The following is an 18,405-nucleotide window of genomic DNA, read 5'->3' as shown; positions in this document are numbered from 1 at the left end:
TTTATTTGAAAAAATCAATTATTTAACAAACAATGAAGAAGATTCTGAATTAAACTCTTTTTGTTGTTGGCTAACTGTTAAAAATAAACTTATATTTGTTTAATTCTTAAACCAGGCTAGCTAAAATGTCAACTAACTGCTTCAATCTTTAACAAGGCTTACGTAGGAGAGTAAAGAGTCGTTTGTAAAATACTTTAAATTCAAGTCAATACACATTACTCCCTTTCTTTGATAGAAAGCGAGTGTGCTCCATTTATGTGACAAGGAAACAGAATGGAAACTGTATATGATTCATCTTTAATAATGTGCTTCCTGGCGAACCAACGCATTAAGCCAAAGGAACGGAGAAAATGATTGTAAATAATTAATTTAGTTCATCGCGGCGGGTGCTGGAGACTTGAACGACAGCATCTCTTACTCAGATTTTGAGCCGCGGCGGCGAATTTCGTAAGCGCGTGTTTGTGGATGCCCGGGAGCAAAGCGCTAGAAAGAAAAGGTTTCCACCTCCTCAAATGCTATCATCGGCGCGGCTCTGATTGTGGTGGCGCAGCTCCTTCAGTCAAACTCGCACTGCTCATTCTGCATCATGCTAGCTTCGTGTGCGTGGGGCCTCGCGGCCCGCCAAGCTAGGGCGCCGTTGTGGAGCAGGGCCCGCAGCACCGTGTCCATCGCCCTGCAGGAGATTACAGCACTTCAGGACTCGACGACTGCGTCCCGCGAAGCTAAACCCTTCACTGAAGTCCCGGGGCCCAAAGGCCTGCCCATTATCGGCAACTCGTGGAGGTTTTTGCCGGTTGTTGGTGAGTGGAGCTATCTATCAAAATAAAAATATTTGAACTTTAACGTTTGTAGACTAAAAATATATACTTTGCGGTGAACTTTCCAATATTTGGATTTTCCAATCTATTTGAATTATCAGATTCAGGATTTTCTCTATACTTCATTCAAAACAACATAATTAAGGTAAAAACAATATTGAATATTAGCATTTGCAATTAGTAGAATGGGGCGAACACGTTTCTCCAAAATTCCTCTCATCTCTTGCGTGAGCCGGCGTTTAAAAGCAAAAAAAAACATCCAAGTTCAAGAGCTGCATGCCAAAGAAGACTCACGAAATATCAACAATTAGCTTTCTTTTTCTTTCTGCGAATTTTCTTCCAACTCCAGTTCTCCCTCGGAGCATTTATTGTATTGTATTTTCAATGTTCATTTCACTTCAATTACAGCAATGAGGTTGGCTTTAAACTTGTATATTTACGTCACGAGTAGAGGTCGCCGCCGGTGTGATATAACAAACTGGATTGAATGTTTTGATAGATCAGAGGCTCGAACGAAACCGAAAGTTATTACTCTCCCAGGAGCAACATAAAACCGCTCATTATTATTCCTCGTATGTGCTTGAAATGCGCGACCCATTTAGTAAAAATGCAGACGAGTTGTTCAGTCTTGGTCAAAGATCAAGAAAGAACACCAGAGTCGAGAGTGTCTCGCTTGAGAGAGGATTAAAATTGAAATTATGCAAGTAGGAAGAAGACTACTATAAAGACGTGAACTTGAATAGCGCGCGTAACCTACTTTATGCGGTGATTACTCACACTCAGTCAAAGACTTGGATGCTACTAATTTCGACGGCAACGCATAATTCGGTGAAGGCCAGTTAACTATATACTTTCATTGGCAATTATTGCATACGTAAATGCCGACCGGTTAAATTTCTTCGATTTGGCTAACAAAAAATAGATAAAATGGAATGAACATTAAGTTTAATTATAATGGACAACATTTAAAAATAATTTAGTTTAAAAATATGGTCTAAAACTAGTAATTATTCATAAGAACAAATTTTTACTTTCTTGGTTTTAGCAGCCAGTCGTTTGGTTTGATGGTTTTTGAAAATAAAGCCCACCAAAAAATCTCAAGAGGGAGAGTGACAGAACAATTTCAAATGTTCCTGAAAAAATCAGTAGAATTATTATTTCATTGCAAATTTCAATTCTTCTTGATGAGGTCTTATCGACATTGTTCGCCATGATGGTGAAAATCGTAGTTACGAAGTAATGGTTAAGGGCTAGAATTTTTTATGCAAATAGCAATAAGGATTTTTGGTCATTTTTTTGGGTTTCTCAGGATCAATCCTCTGTAATTTATCAACTATTTGGCACCTAGTTAGGAATTTTATCAATTTAGAAAAAATGACAATGACTTATTTAAATTAGTTTTATTTTCATATTCTCTGATTTTTTTTGTACCACTGACATAATACTCGGTAACAGATCTAGGAATGCGATCCTAGCCTGAGCAGCCTTGAACGTGCCATCTAGCCAAACAATTTATTAGCCAGTTATTCTGGTCTCGGAAGAAAAAAACCAACCGCCGCGGCTTCAGACACCAGCCGAAAGCGGTTTGGTGATCCCACGACAAATAACGACGACATCCGTCCCATATAATTCAAAACAAACTCATTTTTCCTTTCTTGCGAAAATCTGTTGCAGCTGAAGAGATAAGCCAGACTGGTGCACTAATTCGGCGTCATGCTTCGTTGTTTGGTCAGTGCGCCGTGAAAACCGAGCCACAACAGTGAATAAAATGTGTAGCATTTGCGCAATGGGGGATAGTAACATAAACAAGCGGCAATGCAACACAAAGTTCTAAGCAAATTGGGTTTCATGTGTGCATTGCAGTAATGACATCAAATAAACAATCATGCATCACAAACCGTACAATAATGCACACGAGCAACAGTGCCTCTAGCTTTTGAGTAACCAGGAAGTTAATTATTGAGAACCATTTGTACATACGGCACCAGTTTTCCTTTTTTTATGAAATTCCTCTGGAAATGCACCTGCATGCAAAACACGTACTATTCGTCTTTGCTCCACTTTTGATGCGTTTATAATGAGATCAAGGCCGTCGCAAGCGAAGCTTTTCTATGTTTATTCACTGTTTTTTTTATAACAAATCGAAGTTTCAAGAACAGGTCCAAAAAGTGGAGAAACGAGTTTGTGTGTTTTATGTGAAATTCGGGTCCGAGAACGCGGCAGGGAAGAGACAACCTTCACTTTTCGGTATACTACTGGCAATGAGGCTAAATTCAAAGAAGAAATGTCTGACTGGCCAGCGAGAAATTAAATGATGCCTATATATGACTTTCCAACTATATGCTTCATATTTCTTATTTATGTATATTAATTCGTAAAAATAAATCCACTTATGATAATTCAAATTTATAGATTTAATCAAGGGAAATAAATCAATAGAGTGTTTGCAATCAATTAAGAGCACTTGAATATGCACAACTTCGCTACTTCGAAATAAAATACTTCCGGAATATTAACCTTGCTAATTGCGCCGTATTCGTCTCAAGCGCCACCATGCAAATTACTCGCTGCTCGTCTCTATCGAATAAGAAGCTCAACTTCCCAGCAGTCCTTGCTTGGGATCTATTCTTCTACACGCATCTTTATATTGCTGCTCCATCCAAAACTGCTAAAAAACCAATCCAGCGTAAAAACCGGTGAATAGATTAATTTTATTTCGTGCTAAGTCAAGGAAGGGCTGAACCCTGGAAGGACCTTGAGAAGACCAGTTTGATGCTACTGCTTGCACGTACACACCAAAATAGCATAATGAATTCGAAGTTGGCTAAATATGAAAAACAAGATGTTATGAGACAGTCTGCGAATTAAAGTTTATAGCTTTAACTCATTTCACAGTCCAAGGCTATCATGTTTAAATAAATCTGAGCGTTGAAGCTTACGAAGCTTACTAAAAAAATGTAATTGCTTTCATTTCTCTTCCTTCTTATATACTGTATGTAAGCGAGATGATTAATATTAAGTGGTCTGAGACTCAAATTTTTTAATGTGTTTATTTTTATTTGTTCAAGCAATTGACGAAGGTTTTATAGATTTTATCGAAAAAATACATTTGAATGTGACTTATGCTGTAGCAGCCATGAAAATACGACATTTTTTACTTACATTAGCATTCACATGATTATTAAAAGTAAATGTTTTCTTTAATTTCCAGGTCACTATGACATTCAAAAGCTCGACAAGATCATGTGGCAGCTATACCGCGACTTCGGCAAGGTGGTTCGGGTTGGCGGTCTCCTAGGCCACCCCGACCTTCTCTTCGTTTTCGACGCCGACCTGGTGGAGCAGATTTTCCGACGCGAGGAGCACATGCCGCATCGCCCTTCCATGCCCTCGCTGCACAATTACAAACATGTTCTGCGGAAGGACTTTTTCGGCGACACACCAGGCGTCATCGGAGTGTAAGAATCGTCCGCATTTTTACCGTTTTCTCACTCAGTATAGCAGAATTAATTAAGACCTTGGCCTTTACTTAAATGATATGAAATATTTCATTAATTGCGGATTATTTCGCCTTGGCTGGCCGGTGCACAAATACTTTCCTCAGAATCGACGTTTAATTGTAAGTTAAATAACCCGCTGCCTCACACGCATTCGATTTGTGTCTGCGAAATGTTATTTTCGTGACAACAAACCACAAGAGCAATAAAGTTTCGTATATATTTTTTTTGCAGAGCAAGCAAACCACTTAGTTTCACAACTGTTAAGAGTTTGATTATTATTATTGTTATAAAGGTCTGATTTTATTGCTATAATCAGAGCCTCTAAGCGTTTTTATCCCTGGTTCTTGTCTAGTTTTCTCTTCTTCATATTTCTATGAAACAGTTAAAAAGTGGTACAATAACATTTGGTGTCTGCCAAAAATTTGGAACTGCAAAATAATTGCTGCTTTAAGCTTTGATGTTAAGGAAACGACCGCGTGACACGAAGCGATAGAGAGTTTTACAGGGCTCAAATCACGTCAACGACCCAGCATCTGAATCAGAGCTTAAAAAAATTGTGTCAATGTCACACGTTGCTTTATAATTATTGTAGGAGGAAACTCACGTACGCTGCAGATTCGTCTTATCTGTCAAACAAAGTAGAAAACTCTGTTCCAAATATCTCTCACGCCCATTGGCATGTTGTCGAAGAGTGAAATTTCTATATGCGAATCTGATATAAATTATATTGCAATACAGCACTGACGAGAAATCCGTGTGCTGTTGGGTAATTTTTGCTTTTGAAACATTAATTTTTCGATAAAATTATGAGGTTTGATACAATAAAAGCAAAAGTTGGGAGTTCCAGAAGGAAATAATTTTTGTTTCCTAGCAATTAGGGAAAATATGTCAACGTTCTCTTCTATTCTGTACCACTCTTCAGAACTATCAACCTTTCCAATAATTTTTATATGTCTATTCAATAATTTTTTCTTTATTCCCTGTTTAACTTTCTTTAATGGAACAATAAAAAAGGTACTTGAAATGCAGGACGTTATGATGATGACTACATCAGGAACTGCGGCTAATATCAAATCTCTTTTCTTTAAAAACCAAATTGGTGTACGTGCCGCAACACTCGTTTGAATTTCACTAATGGAAAAGTTTCGCCAGCATAAAGCACAAAAAGTCAATTATGAGTTCGGGAGTCACACTCTTTGGAGACAGAAGAGATGCCTGCAGGATTATATTTGTCAAAAGGCGGGTCGTTTCACTTCTCACACAATGCTAAATTAAGATTAATATCAAGTTGCCGAGTGAAAATAGATATTGTCGAGTCATCTGGACATTATTATAAAGTGTAACTCGTTCCCAACACGCTTTACATCATAATCATTAGTAATTGCGACGCGTTCCATTAGGTTGGGCAACAATTTCGGCACGAAAGATTCGCTCATTCCACAGTTGATGATGATGGTTGATGGTGGAAAGGTGTAAAAATCAGCAGGCTGACCGACTTTCGTGCATCATCATAAAGTCGAGAAACAATAACAACTTTGAATCGAGTGCAGGTTAAATTACACAGGTTTAAAATTCACTGGTTCCCTCATAGCCGAGAATCTTCGCATGTGCTAACGGTGCCAAAATTGCTGCTCTTCGGTGGGATAAATCTTTCGAATTAGCATCGTTGACAATTTCAATTGCAAAAGTTGCAAAACAGCTCTAAATAATAAAAATCACAAGAGTTGTAAAACTCAATCAACATGCTTTTAAATCAGGTTTGTACGTCAAATTAGGACATTATTTCGGCGGACGTTGTAAAATCACTAGATTCAATAAAAAAATTAAACCAGTTTTCAATTGAACATATTTAATACGCTAATAAAATGGTCTGCTGGTGAACGGAAGGAGTTGCGGTTACTAAATGTCCAGCGAATTTTGAAATATTTCACGAATTTGGAGCGCGGTAGATACTATCAGATTTCAACAATGCCCGAGAGTCGATTTCATCCAGTTCTCCTTTCTCACCGTCTACTCTCGATATCGGAATTTCCTCAGGTGAAAAACACGATTGTTTGTTTGCATTCGTGACAGGCGAAATACACGATACGAGAGCTCTACGGCTGCGAGAGAGTGATGATCACACGGTGATAAAAAAATTTAATAAATGTAAACCGCTTATAATGCGTGATGCGCCGGGACTAGTTGAAAAGTGCAAAATGGCACGTCGCAATTCCAGGTCATTTCGACTCCACTCGCGGCAAATGATTGATACATGGCTCTATCCAAAGAGATAATCCCGGGCATAAAAACCAGTCTGCGCAGAGAGAGTAATATTTTACCAAACTGGAGCGAGCGTAGCTCACAAACACCTTTCTGGGACGCACGTCGGCTGGCTAGCCGACGTACCGGCAGATTAATGCGCTTTTACTTTCAGCGACCTTACAAGGTCGCCACTGGAAACAAACACATGTGTGGCTTCAGCGCACCATGACCTTTCTCTTTTTTCGGCCAGTCGTAATCGCGATTCGCTCCATTGGTTGCAGGCACGGGCAAAAGTGGCACGACTTCAGGGTGCAAGTGCAGCAGGTGGTTCTGCAACCCGCCGTCGCCAGACAGTACATCTCACCCCTCAACGACATCGCTGATGATTTCATGGACAGGTAAATATTGAATTCAATTACGTTACTTTGCGCTTTTTATTAAATTTATTAATAATGAGGTTGCCATTGAGGTACATTCATCCAGAATTCTGCTAATAATTTTTTCTTTTAAATTTTAAACCTGTGATATCCATTGCAGAGATGAAACTATGCAAGCCAGCGAAATTCATGTAAATTAATTGTAAAAAATACTTTTTTTAAAATATGCAACATAGAACTTCACTATATCTGTTATAATGTATAATAGTGTAACAAACATAACTCTTCAGATAATTAAAATGGTTAGTTTAATTAGCAGTTACTCATCAAACTTCAAAATTTTATTAAAAGTGTATTCACTTTTAAAAAAAAATAATTGTTTTAAAATTGCTAGTTTCAACAATTGCATTTTTGGTTAAGAGTAAAACGATCTGCAAAATATGAATAAAATGCTATCTTTTTGAAGCTCGATCAGCTTGCTAAGCCGTAGCGTAGTATGTGTAGTTTTGGCGACAATTAGCACCACGGTGAAAATATTATATGCAAATTGCTAAACATCTTTTGCAACTGCATCAAGGGTAGCAGGCAGCTGATTTCTCACAACGTAGATCCAATATGCCCTAGATTTGATGAATAGCACTCTCCGTAGTTTCAGCCGACTAACCAACGAACACAAAAAAGCACTTTGTCACTTCTGAAATATTTTTCATCGAAGAAAGTTGTCAAATATCGATTGGCATGCGTCCTGGTACTTTTATTTGCTATTAGCGTATAACATTGAGTTGAAAAATGAATCAATTAATGAAGTTTCTAGATGGAATTTGTAGGCATTGCGAGCGCCAACCTATTTTTGCTGCCGAAATATATTGACCATAACGCGATCAAGGCAAACCGAAATTTTTCGAGGTCGGTGAGCCAGCAGTGACGAAATTAATCAGGCACCAATATTAATTACGTTTATTACTGCTAACTGCGTTGCAATCTTACGCATGCTAGCTAACTGGGCTGAGATTGAACAGTATGATTACCTGTTACCGAGCACAAGTCGTAATGCTGAGAAATCAATTTTGAGACAAATCCCAGGGGGGTGGCCATTCAGAATTTAAAAGTGCACCATCATTGCAGCGGACATTTTTATTTTCAACAATAGCTCACCCAAACAAGTGCGATTGTTCAGCCAAATGACCTAAATCCCGAAAATGGCAGTCCTTTCCAGCACGTTGGATCAAATAGCAAAACAATGCAACCGACATTAGCAAATTTCGAAACAGCAATAGGAAAATTCCTCCACAAACCGTGATTTTGCGCTCAAGCTTAGAATACGCATCTCGAGATGGAAATCTCTGCCAATTGTATAATGTGATCCTTGACACAGTCGTTCCTTTGTCTCTAGTCAACGTGGTTTTTAGCAAAACTCCCTTATAGAAACTCCATTCTAATTGTTCGTTTGCTGGTATTGTAACAAGCAATTAAGCTCTCCGTCAGCCTTAATTGCTCCCATCAAGATAACAAAAAATGTTCCTGCTCGTCCTGCTTCACAAAAACTGTGTGTAAATCATGTTACCAAAAGTAAAAGCGGCCCTCTCCCTCTCGCACGTTGCAATTATGCATATTTTGGGTCAAGAGGAACCTCACCGGCTTAAAGAGCGACAACTCAATATTTAAATTACATCACATGAGCGGTTAACATGTAAGGTGTGAGAATCAGACAAGCATAAAATTTAATAAATAAGATACTGTTTCCATTTCATAAAAGTACAGGCAATTTAACTGACCGTTCAAACTTCGTTCAGTGAAATTTTTAACTAATAAATTTTCTTTGGAAAAAAATTATTATTTCGGCAAGTTCTCCCCAGCTTAATAGTCCTTTACCTTTAGAATTGTCAAATCTATTTATAAAAATAATTAATTTTTGGGAGTCATCAAAATGTTTCACATTATGTTAAATTCAATTGTCCCCTTAAAAATTCTTGATATAAGTTTATTTAAAAAGACAAGCTTACTCGATTTAATTGAATAATTGCTTCCTGTCCTAGAAATACAACATTGAATAATCTCTTTTTAATCCTCCACCACCATGCATCTTATTCAAGTTACATATTATATAGATTATGAAAATCGGTCCTGCCCAAGGAACCAAATTGAATTTCACAATTATTTCCAACACCTTTAAAAGTAAAATAATCCATCACTGCTGCTTTTTCGTTCCAGGATCGACCTGTTGAGAGATTCAAACAGTGAATTGCCTGGAGCGTTCCTCGGCGAGCTCTACAAATGGGCCCTCGAGTGTGAGTATTCATTCACTTTGCCCAAATCTCTGAAAAAAAAATAAGGAAAGGGCGAGGTGTTATTTTGGACTGCTAATTGATCCTATCCCACTTTTGTCTCGTGGATGTGCGCATATCACTTTCTCTGGACTCGCCGCCAGTTGCATCACACATAATAATAAATCCCCTGCTTTTTGACTGGTGCGCGCGTGACACTGCTTTTGTTGCTGCACTATTCCCTTTTCCTCGTGGAGCACTAAAACGTGCGAATCTCTCGTCATTTGAGAAACCAAAAGACACTGCTTGCTTCACGTAGCAATCAACGAGTGAGAATTAATTAAATGTTAATTAATGAAGCGTTTTGTAATTCATTATATCTGCAACATTTTTTCAATTAGCAATCGTAAAGAATGGAATTATTTTCTATTTTTTCAAAACGTGGAATGAATAAGAGATGCTTATAAGTGGTAACTGTTGTCTCATTAGGAGCTATAAACACGTTCGAGGATTAATTTCTCCACTTCTTGGAATGCGCAGCGAGATGAAATAAACAAAATGTGAAATGCTGCGTTGGAATTAATTTTGTTTACAGGGATCATGAGGACTGATTTGAAGACACCGAATTCCAATTAGTTTTCAGAGACCTTGTTGTGTTCTATCACTATCACTGAGAGCATTATTTAAAAAATTATTCATTTTAATAAGTAGAGATATAAAAATTCCTGCAAAATCGACAGGAATAAGTATTTTTTGTTTCCTCTGAAATGAATTAAAAGCATTTTAAAACAAATGACGTTGCAAAGTTGCTTATTGTTCGCACATCATTGAGCTCAAAAATCCGTTTTAAAATTCAAGTGGGCACACTTTTACCTGTTGCATTGTCTCAAGCCTAAAGTAAATCACAAAATAGGTTTCACCTAAAGTCTTGAACAATCTTACTTGTGCCAAGTTTTCTGAGATCAGGTCGCGACATCCCAGGCTTGAACAACTAAGGAATTAAATTGTACTCGTTCATTCCTGGTGCACCTCGCAAGCACGTTTTCAATTGAGAACAGTGCAAGCACGACTCTGATCTGCAGCGAAGCTGTGTGCAACTCATCTAGCGTCGCGTTTGACGCAACTTAAGTAGCAGAAGAACACCATAAATCTAAGCTGCTCTCGCGCACATGTTTACGTGCGCCAAACGCAAAAGGATCAATTATAAAAATGCACTCGATAGGATGCGTCTTGCTGGTGTGTTGCATCAAGCAAATGACGAGAAAGGCTTTCACCGGTGCGATGAGGCCTAAGAAATTAACCATGCTCCTCGAGAATATTTCACAAAAGAGTCCTCCTCAAGATGACGAGCAGAAAAACTGCAGAGAAAGCGAACTGCGTGCCTCGTGCGCACACAAAGAGACTTATATAATTATTATGTAACGCGCACCAATTGACCGGCGAGATTTATTCTGCATTCGCAGCAATCGGGCGGGTCGCGTTGGACTCCAGACTAGGATGCCTCGGAGCGGACATCAGACCTGAATCAGAGCAGCAACGCATTATCGACGCCATGAAGGGATTCTTTGAAAACGTGTCAGTCGTCGAACTGAGAAGCCCTTTTTGGCGACTCGTGGCAACCCCGTCGTGGAAAAAATACATCAACGCACTCGACACTTTCAGAGAGTAAGTAATTCTAAGAAATTTTTATTTTCGTTCCATTCCATTCATTTGATTTGCAACTACGATGGTTGATTTTTGACAAATTGAAATTATTTTATCTGAGCTGCGTTATTTGTTTCTTACTGTATTTTTAATCATTATTTCAAGGGAAAATTATAAGAATTTACTGTTTCTGCTCATTGCACTAATTACGGCCGATGTTTGGTAAAAATTAAATTAAACGTGCAAACCGAAACGTGATTTATGCAATATGTTTTGAAAAAGGTTATCAAAGCGTACAATTTAGGCCGCTGCAGATACTTTCAGTTCAAAAGTAATGGTACAACTTAAACAACCGTTTCACATTGCAATCACTGTCATCGCAGGAGCCAGTGTGCCAATAATACGCGTACACTAACAACGGCGGTACCTTGTTGGCAAAATTGAGTACACAGAGGCCACATGAGAGTGCATAAATCAATGTCAAACTGCTCAGGCTGAAAGGAACAAGTGGTAATTATTGTTTGAGCTTTTTATTAGGCATCATTATGCAAAAACGAGCGGCCGACAGTGACTTTAATTTGCCGGCTCGTATTTTGATCAACCAAGTAGCTGTTGTGATCAGTAGATGATCTCGCATCGTTTGTTGTGTTTTGCATTGTCATGCAAATTCAGGCTTCAACAAGGTAGATGAATTGGACCATAAATCTAGTAATAGTATTCCCCAAACAATTTTAACCTTGACCGTGAAGGGAACGCACACGTTTTAAATGGGCTTTATGGAAATTTGTTTTAAGCATATGCAAGTCATTCCAGGATTTTGAACAGCTGTCAGAAAATATTTTAAAGGCCACCGTAAATCGCTTTTCCCACAGCGAGTTCATTTACCGGAATTTAACTGGCTCATCGTGATGTAATGACCTTGAGTGAATGAGATGTTATCTCGTGAATGTAAACAAACTTTCTTCAGGAGTCATATATTTCTCCGCACGTGGAGCTGTCTCATCACTTTTACTTTCTTTTGAACAGCATATAATGCTGAAACCCGCTCCAATATCGATACGTCATTTTAGTTTCAAAATGATATTTATTACGTTTCTGCAAGGCTATTTATTTTAACAGAAAAAAAGGAACAAACATGTGATATAAATTTAATTGCCTTATTTGATGTCAATATTTCCACCATAATTTAGCTAAATTTGTTACACGACAAGTAGTAGTCTTCGAACGAAACATTGTTTATATTTTTTTAAGTATAAAATTTTTTCCAATGGCTTTTGAACCATACCGCATATCAAAACTAACTTTTTTGGTACAATGCCAAGTGCATATATAATTTTTTGCAATTTGTTTTGATTTACTAGATGCTTTCTTATGAAACAGAAGTTATTTTTATTTTATACCTTCGCTCAGATTAAGAGTAAGGATCAGCAAAAGCATTTGCAAAATTTATAAACGTGAAATTGAAAGAAAATTTTATACTTTTGCTGTATTGAGCTCGCAGTGTCCTGGTTCATAATTTTAACGCGGCTTACAGGTATCTGATTGAAACAGAAATCAACTTAGGCTATTCGCTCGACATTCTTGTGAGGCCGGTTGCATACACTCAGTTCTCAAGTCAAAAAGTTGTTCATGCACGGCCTATATCCTTGACACGTCGTGATATAAGAAAGGCGAAAGGTTCTTTGATTCATATCTAGTTTATTTCCTTTTCTTTTTTTCGCTTACGTGCTAAAATTAGTCAAGTTCAATCCTGATACAATTGATAATGAAAACTGTTCAATTTGAGGACAATTTATTTGAAACGTTTATCATTCACACACAAAAATTTTTTCTGTAGAAATACTGTATTACAGAAATAATGAAGAGCTTGTTTTACACAGACGTAATTACATTTAATTTTAACTGGAAAGTAATGACATCTTTTCATTAAAATTGAATTCTTAAATTAACAAGTTTAAAATTGGGCGAGTTGCCAAATTTCATGACCAGAATATTTTCAATCACAAAATTTCAGACTGTGCATGGAGAGGATAAACGCGGCAGTCGAACGTCTTGATGGAAGGAAAGAACATGAAGGATCATCACTCTTGGAAAGGGTATTGGACAGAACTGGAGACCCCAAGATCGCAGCGACAATGGCACTTGACCTCTTGCTTGTCGGAATTGATACGGTACGTTCACTAGCAAACAATATTACCTTAACCATCATGCTTTTTAATTGATATCTCAGCAGCTGAGCTGCATCCTAATTGAGATGATTGCTTGTGGTGGTAAAATATTTTTCGAAGGTCGGTCAATTTTTCCTAGTCTTTAGAGTTGAATAACCGATAAATGCGGATCAAGGCGGGCACGCAAGATTTATTGCAGCAATGATGACACTCCGAGTTCACGATTTGTTGTTTTACACACCTTTTTTATTCATTCATTCAAATTACAGACATCTGTCTCTCTGGCTTCTACACTCAACATGCTCGCGAGAAACCCAGAGAAACAGGACATTTTGTATGAAGAACTGAAGCAAGCCATCCCAGACCCGAGTCAGCCGACAACGGAAAGTGTCCTCAATGAAATGCCCTTCTTGAGGGCGTGCGTCAAAGAAACGCTCAGGTTTGTGGCTGTATTCTATAATTTTCGAGATGGTTTGATCGATCGTTTCTTCCCACGCCAGAATGTACCCCGTTATTATCGGAAATGGACGCAGCTTGACCTCAGACGCAGAAATTGGCGGATACCAAGTGCCTAAAGGAGTAAGTTGGCGTTGAGTTTTGCAGCTTAGTTGAAGCTATAACTTAATATTTCCACAGACGCACGTGATTTTTCCTCACTACGTGCTAAGCAACATCCCAGAGTATTTCCCAAGGCCATCCGAGTTCCTCCCTGAGAGGTGGCTTAAGAGCTCGACAGAGAAGTGTCCTGTCCACCAAAGCAAAATCCACCCCTTCGCATCGTTGCCTTTCAGTTTTGGACGTAGAACCTGTCTTGGAAAGAGATTCGCCTACTTTGAACTGCATATTTTGCTGTCAAAAGTACGTTGTATAATATTTACAGCCACCATTCCTCACGATGATGGTGTACTTAATTTTTCTCCATTCATTTTCAAGATTGTTTTAAAATACAAGCCTTAAATAAAGAAAATTGAATTTCATTATAAATTGTTACTATTTCAGATTTTCCGCAAGTACAAGGTTGAATACCACTATGGTGACATCCACTATACAATTCATCCAACCTACATTCCGGAATCGCCACTCAAATTCAAGCTCATTGAAAGAGAAGAATGAATAAAATCAAAATTGTGCCTTACTTTACCTCCTATGTGATAAATTTATGTAAATTATTTCCCATCTAGTAGCCTGCACAGGGTGATTACCATATTAAATCTATGAACTTTTTAAACCGAATAGTACATGGTCATGCATTTACACTAAAAAATTACACCTAATATAAAACACAGTATTGATATTTGTAAATAAAATGTACTTTAGTTGTAAGGAAGTAGAATGTCAAAATAGGTTAATGATAAAATTTTCATTTACACAGGCTAAGTAAATAAAAACAGATTCTGCCTCCTCAACATGTCTTATTTTTCATACCTGAATTATCGAAAGTACCCGTAGTGAAAAAGACAATAGATGTTACAGTTTTAGCAGGCTGCGATTACATTTTAATGAAGCGTACTCTTTTGCACTGCTAACTCTACAATGTACAATGTTTGTTTTTAAGACTGTTTTTTCCACAAATTTCACGGAGCGATGGCTCGTAATTGATTATACGACCTGCAGGCCTCCCGAGGTTTGATAAAAAAGAGCGCGTTCGCTGAACAAGTGGGAAAATTATGTTCAGAGAAAGTACTGCTGCCGTGACATAAAGGATTAAATAACTCAAAACAAACTTATTTATCTGGCGGGGCTTCCTCAAAAGCGGCGGGCGGCTTTGTGTGCGTCGTATTTCTCATGTTTATCATCATCAAGTGCGCTTTGCTATCTCTCCTCTTTCATCAGCGGCCATGCTAATTAGTAGGTGTGTTGTGTACACGGACGGGCATCCTGTGCGAGCCACTGCTTTTTCACTTTTGCTGAGTGAGTTTCATTCGCATATAATAGCCAGCTTCTGCACGTAATTTACGTCCATTTGCGAAAAATGAAAGCACGCACAGCCAGTCATTTGCTCCACATCCTGAGCATTATGTCCATTTTTCCCATCGTCTGTCATTTACTCTGCTCATAACATATAATAAGTTAAAAGTATTAAGTACTTTTTTTAGGATGCAAAAATATATTCGAATTTGAAAATGATTTGATTTTAATGGCTCTGTGATAGATTTCAATCAACATATTAAACTAAAGGTTTGTCTTTTTTGTTTTCCAAAACCAAAGTTAAAATGTCATTTAATGAGGTTTTTTAAGAAACTAGATGTATTGTGTTGGATATTTCCACATGGTTAAATGTGAAAGCTTAGTCAGGAAATATTAAGAATGTAAATAATGTTGCTATGAAAACAAATTTAAAAAAGACGATTTGAAGATAGATGGGGTAGCCAAGCAAAAATTTACCTACTAGATTATTTCCTTGTAAATTATTGAGTAAGTAAAAAATAATCTTATTGTGGTCATCGCATCATAATTTTTACATTAACAATTTACGTAAATATGTATTGTCATTTGATTTTGTTAACTCAATTCATTTTTTACCTCTGCTCAGCACTTCCCGTGGGCTATGAGCTCACCGGGTCACAATTACACCATGCACCGAGCGGATAACAAGAGGCCCGAGTGGCCGCTGAGGACCTTGGCCCAATGTGGCTATCTTTTCGCCTCTCCGTACCGAGGTTTTTGATTGAAACGCCTTAAGTCACTGGTAAGGTTTAATTTTATTTTTAGTATATCAGTAAAAGAAAACTGTTTTTTGCAGCATTTTAAAAATAATTTTTCAAAATAAATGTAGCCAGTATCGTGATTATTTATTTGACTAAGAGTATTGAAATTGACTAACCAGCTCGTGGAACACATGTTAGTATCACGTCGCGGTCTGCTCAAACACATCATCAGAAGCTAACAGACAAGTGGTGCATGTAGTGTGTACTCTCGCCAGCAGCTGTGTCTATATAGTTGAGTTTACTACAAAGCGTGAAGTGTGGAGAAGAGCAATGAATGGAAGCGCAGCAGACCCATGTTTTGTGTCGCGCAACGCCTCGTGTGGTTGGCTAGCTAATCATCAGCAAGTAAGTGCACCGAGAGGATGCTGTGTACGCATTAATTATTGCCCATAAACAAAGGCAAACGAGCAATGGCAATACGAGACCACAGCGCTTTCTAATAAGAGAACTGGTGTGCAAGCGCAGCTAGGTGGTACACGACGACAAATGATTTTACTGCAAAGAGTGAGATCATCGAGTGTGTGCATGACATAGCAAATTCCCTTGAGATGCTGGATTAACTGAGCTGTAAAATTGTTAGTTGTTTCACTAGCAAAAATAACAGTACCCTTTTAACTAGTTTCTTAGTTACACTCTCATTTAAAATTACAGTTTCGCTGGCAAGCTACGTTTTTACAGCTTTGCAGTGTTCTGTGTTAGCTAATATGATATTAATATTACTTTTATGAGTTTAATCAAAGAATTTCACTCTCGAAATATGCATTGCAAAAATTGCTCTCTCCCCGTAAAAAAATGATTTGGATAAATAATTTGGTACATAATTCTATTTTGCATATATATGAATGCTTAGAGTGTCCCACTAGAGCAGCGCGAGAAATTCGGAGCAGCGGCAGCAGTAGAGAAATTTTTATTTGCGGAATTACGCTGCAGGCCGTGCCACTCGTTTATTATACGTCCGAGGTATTTGCAGCAAAAATGCGTGCGGCTTGATTAGCGAAAAGTGAAATGCGCGCACGCGTGGGGATCGTTGCGAGGGCAGATCGCGGAATCAATTTTCCTGCCTCTTTCTCGCGAGGCTCGTCCTGCCAATCGCAAGGTCGCCTGATTGTGTCGAGCGGCATCCTCACTTTGGACGAGTGACCCACTTCCGTGCTAACCCACTCTCAGTGACGGTGGAGCCTGCTCCTCTGGTCGGCTCCGACTGACAGAGAGCGAGTTGCTTTTAATTGTAGCACCTGTTCAGCCACTTTTTCGAGCACCAAAAAACTATTTAGTTGACAATAAGCAGAATGTTTGCATCACTTTAGAAGGCATTACTGATTATTAAAAAATAAATTAACTCGATTACGAAAGTATGTTAACATATTAAGTTGTTTTTAAGCTGATGTTTAGGGTTGGTAAAATTAAGAAAACACGAATGCAGAAATGTCCTACTCAGCTATTTTTGGCTGCTATTTGAAGCCCTATAATTCATGAGCTTCCTGTCCCGTCTAAGGGCTGAAGCTAACTTGTGTGCTTCTACCTTCATTGGCAAAAAATTTCGTTCATTATCAAAAATTTAGACAGTTGTTGTTTTTGTGCATACGCTTTCCATCAAAATAAATGTTCTTGATAAAATGTAATAACATTTTAAAACGTTGCCAATTTGTAAATATATTTTTTTTTTAAATTGAAGATTTTATGCAGAGCTCAGATAGTTTCATTTTAAAATAATTTATATATGTTATTTAAGACAAAATATAATTAGACTTGGCAGTCAGTCTAATTAGTCAAAACTTCTATCAGTCAACAAACTGCAATAAGATTCCGCGGGAATCTTAAATTTTTACAATGGCGATTTATGTGATTTAAAAAAGACCGACGAAATCTCACGATATGAAAAACGTATTTTATGCAATATTTGTATTAGCTTTTTATATCCAAACACGGCTAAAATGATTTAAAACTAATCTTAAGTCACGTTGTTTTTTTATCTTCATATATTCAGGAGAATTTAAAAGTCTAAAAACCCTTAAAATAGTTTTGGGAAGAAAAGCCATTTTGTCGCCACGATGTTAAATTGTCTGCTATTTTAATGAGTGTTTTTAGGTGCTCGTTAAAAGACCAAATTATGATTTTTAGGTAATGTCGTGACTGTTTTAGACGGTTATAAGTGACTTCAACTGTAGATTCAAAGCGTTAAAAAAGCGAAGTATAATAAGAAAGCTGAGAAGTTCTAGGCAAATAGAATCCTGCTGATCCACAATGATATCACTTTGAATCTGAATCCTAGCTCGAGTCGTCAGTTCTTTGTGACGATAAAAAAGAAATAATTGATTTTTTTGTTAATTTTAACAGGTGGTGTAAAATAAAATTATCAAGGGAATCTCCTAATTAAAAAAAATTACAACGTTTAAAAGAACCTGAAAATAATTTGAAACACAAAAATCAGCCACCATCGTGTTTAGTAATCAAATTAATCTCAATTACATCAATTAAAATACAAAACTGCGCCCTATTAAAAAAAAAAAAACAGTAAATATACAAGACTTGGGAGCTGATTGACGCAACTGGCCAAAAAATGTTCGCCGCAAAATCGAACCGACTGTTTCCTCAAGTGAAAGTGAATTTTGAGGAAACCCGGGGCGAGAACTGCACGCATCAAAGCATCTCCACCAAAACAAATCTCGAGTGGCTCTCTCG

General features: G+C 37.7%; 1 protein-coding gene across 1 annotated transcript; it reads left to right on the top strand.

The window, feature by feature from the left end:
- Positions 1-536: 536 nt before the first annotated feature.
- LOC135943188 (probable cytochrome P450 49a1) lies at positions 537-14,416 on the top strand. The gene is made up of 10 exons (XM_065489637.1): positions 537-800; positions 4,030-4,276; positions 6,844-6,960; positions 9,151-9,227; positions 10,667-10,868; positions 12,862-13,018; positions 13,285-13,454; positions 13,516-13,594; positions 13,652-13,873; positions 14,015-14,416. Exons 1-10 carry the CDS (start codon positions 587-589, stop codon positions 14,126-14,128), a joined length of 1,599 nt encoding a protein of 532 aa, XP_065345709.1. The 5' UTR covers positions 537-586; the 3' UTR covers positions 14,129-14,416.
- Positions 14,417-18,405: the final 3,989 nt, after the last annotated feature.

The sequence above is a fragment of the Cloeon dipterum genome, chromosome 4 (assembly GCF_949628265.1).
Source record: "Cloeon dipterum chromosome 4, ieCloDipt1.1, whole genome shotgun sequence".
NCBI classification, from domain to species: Eukaryota; Metazoa; Arthropoda; class Insecta; order Ephemeroptera; family Baetidae; genus Cloeon; species Cloeon dipterum.
The sequence above is the reverse complement of the archived record's forward strand: the minus strand, read 5'-3'. Positions and strand labels throughout refer to the sequence as shown.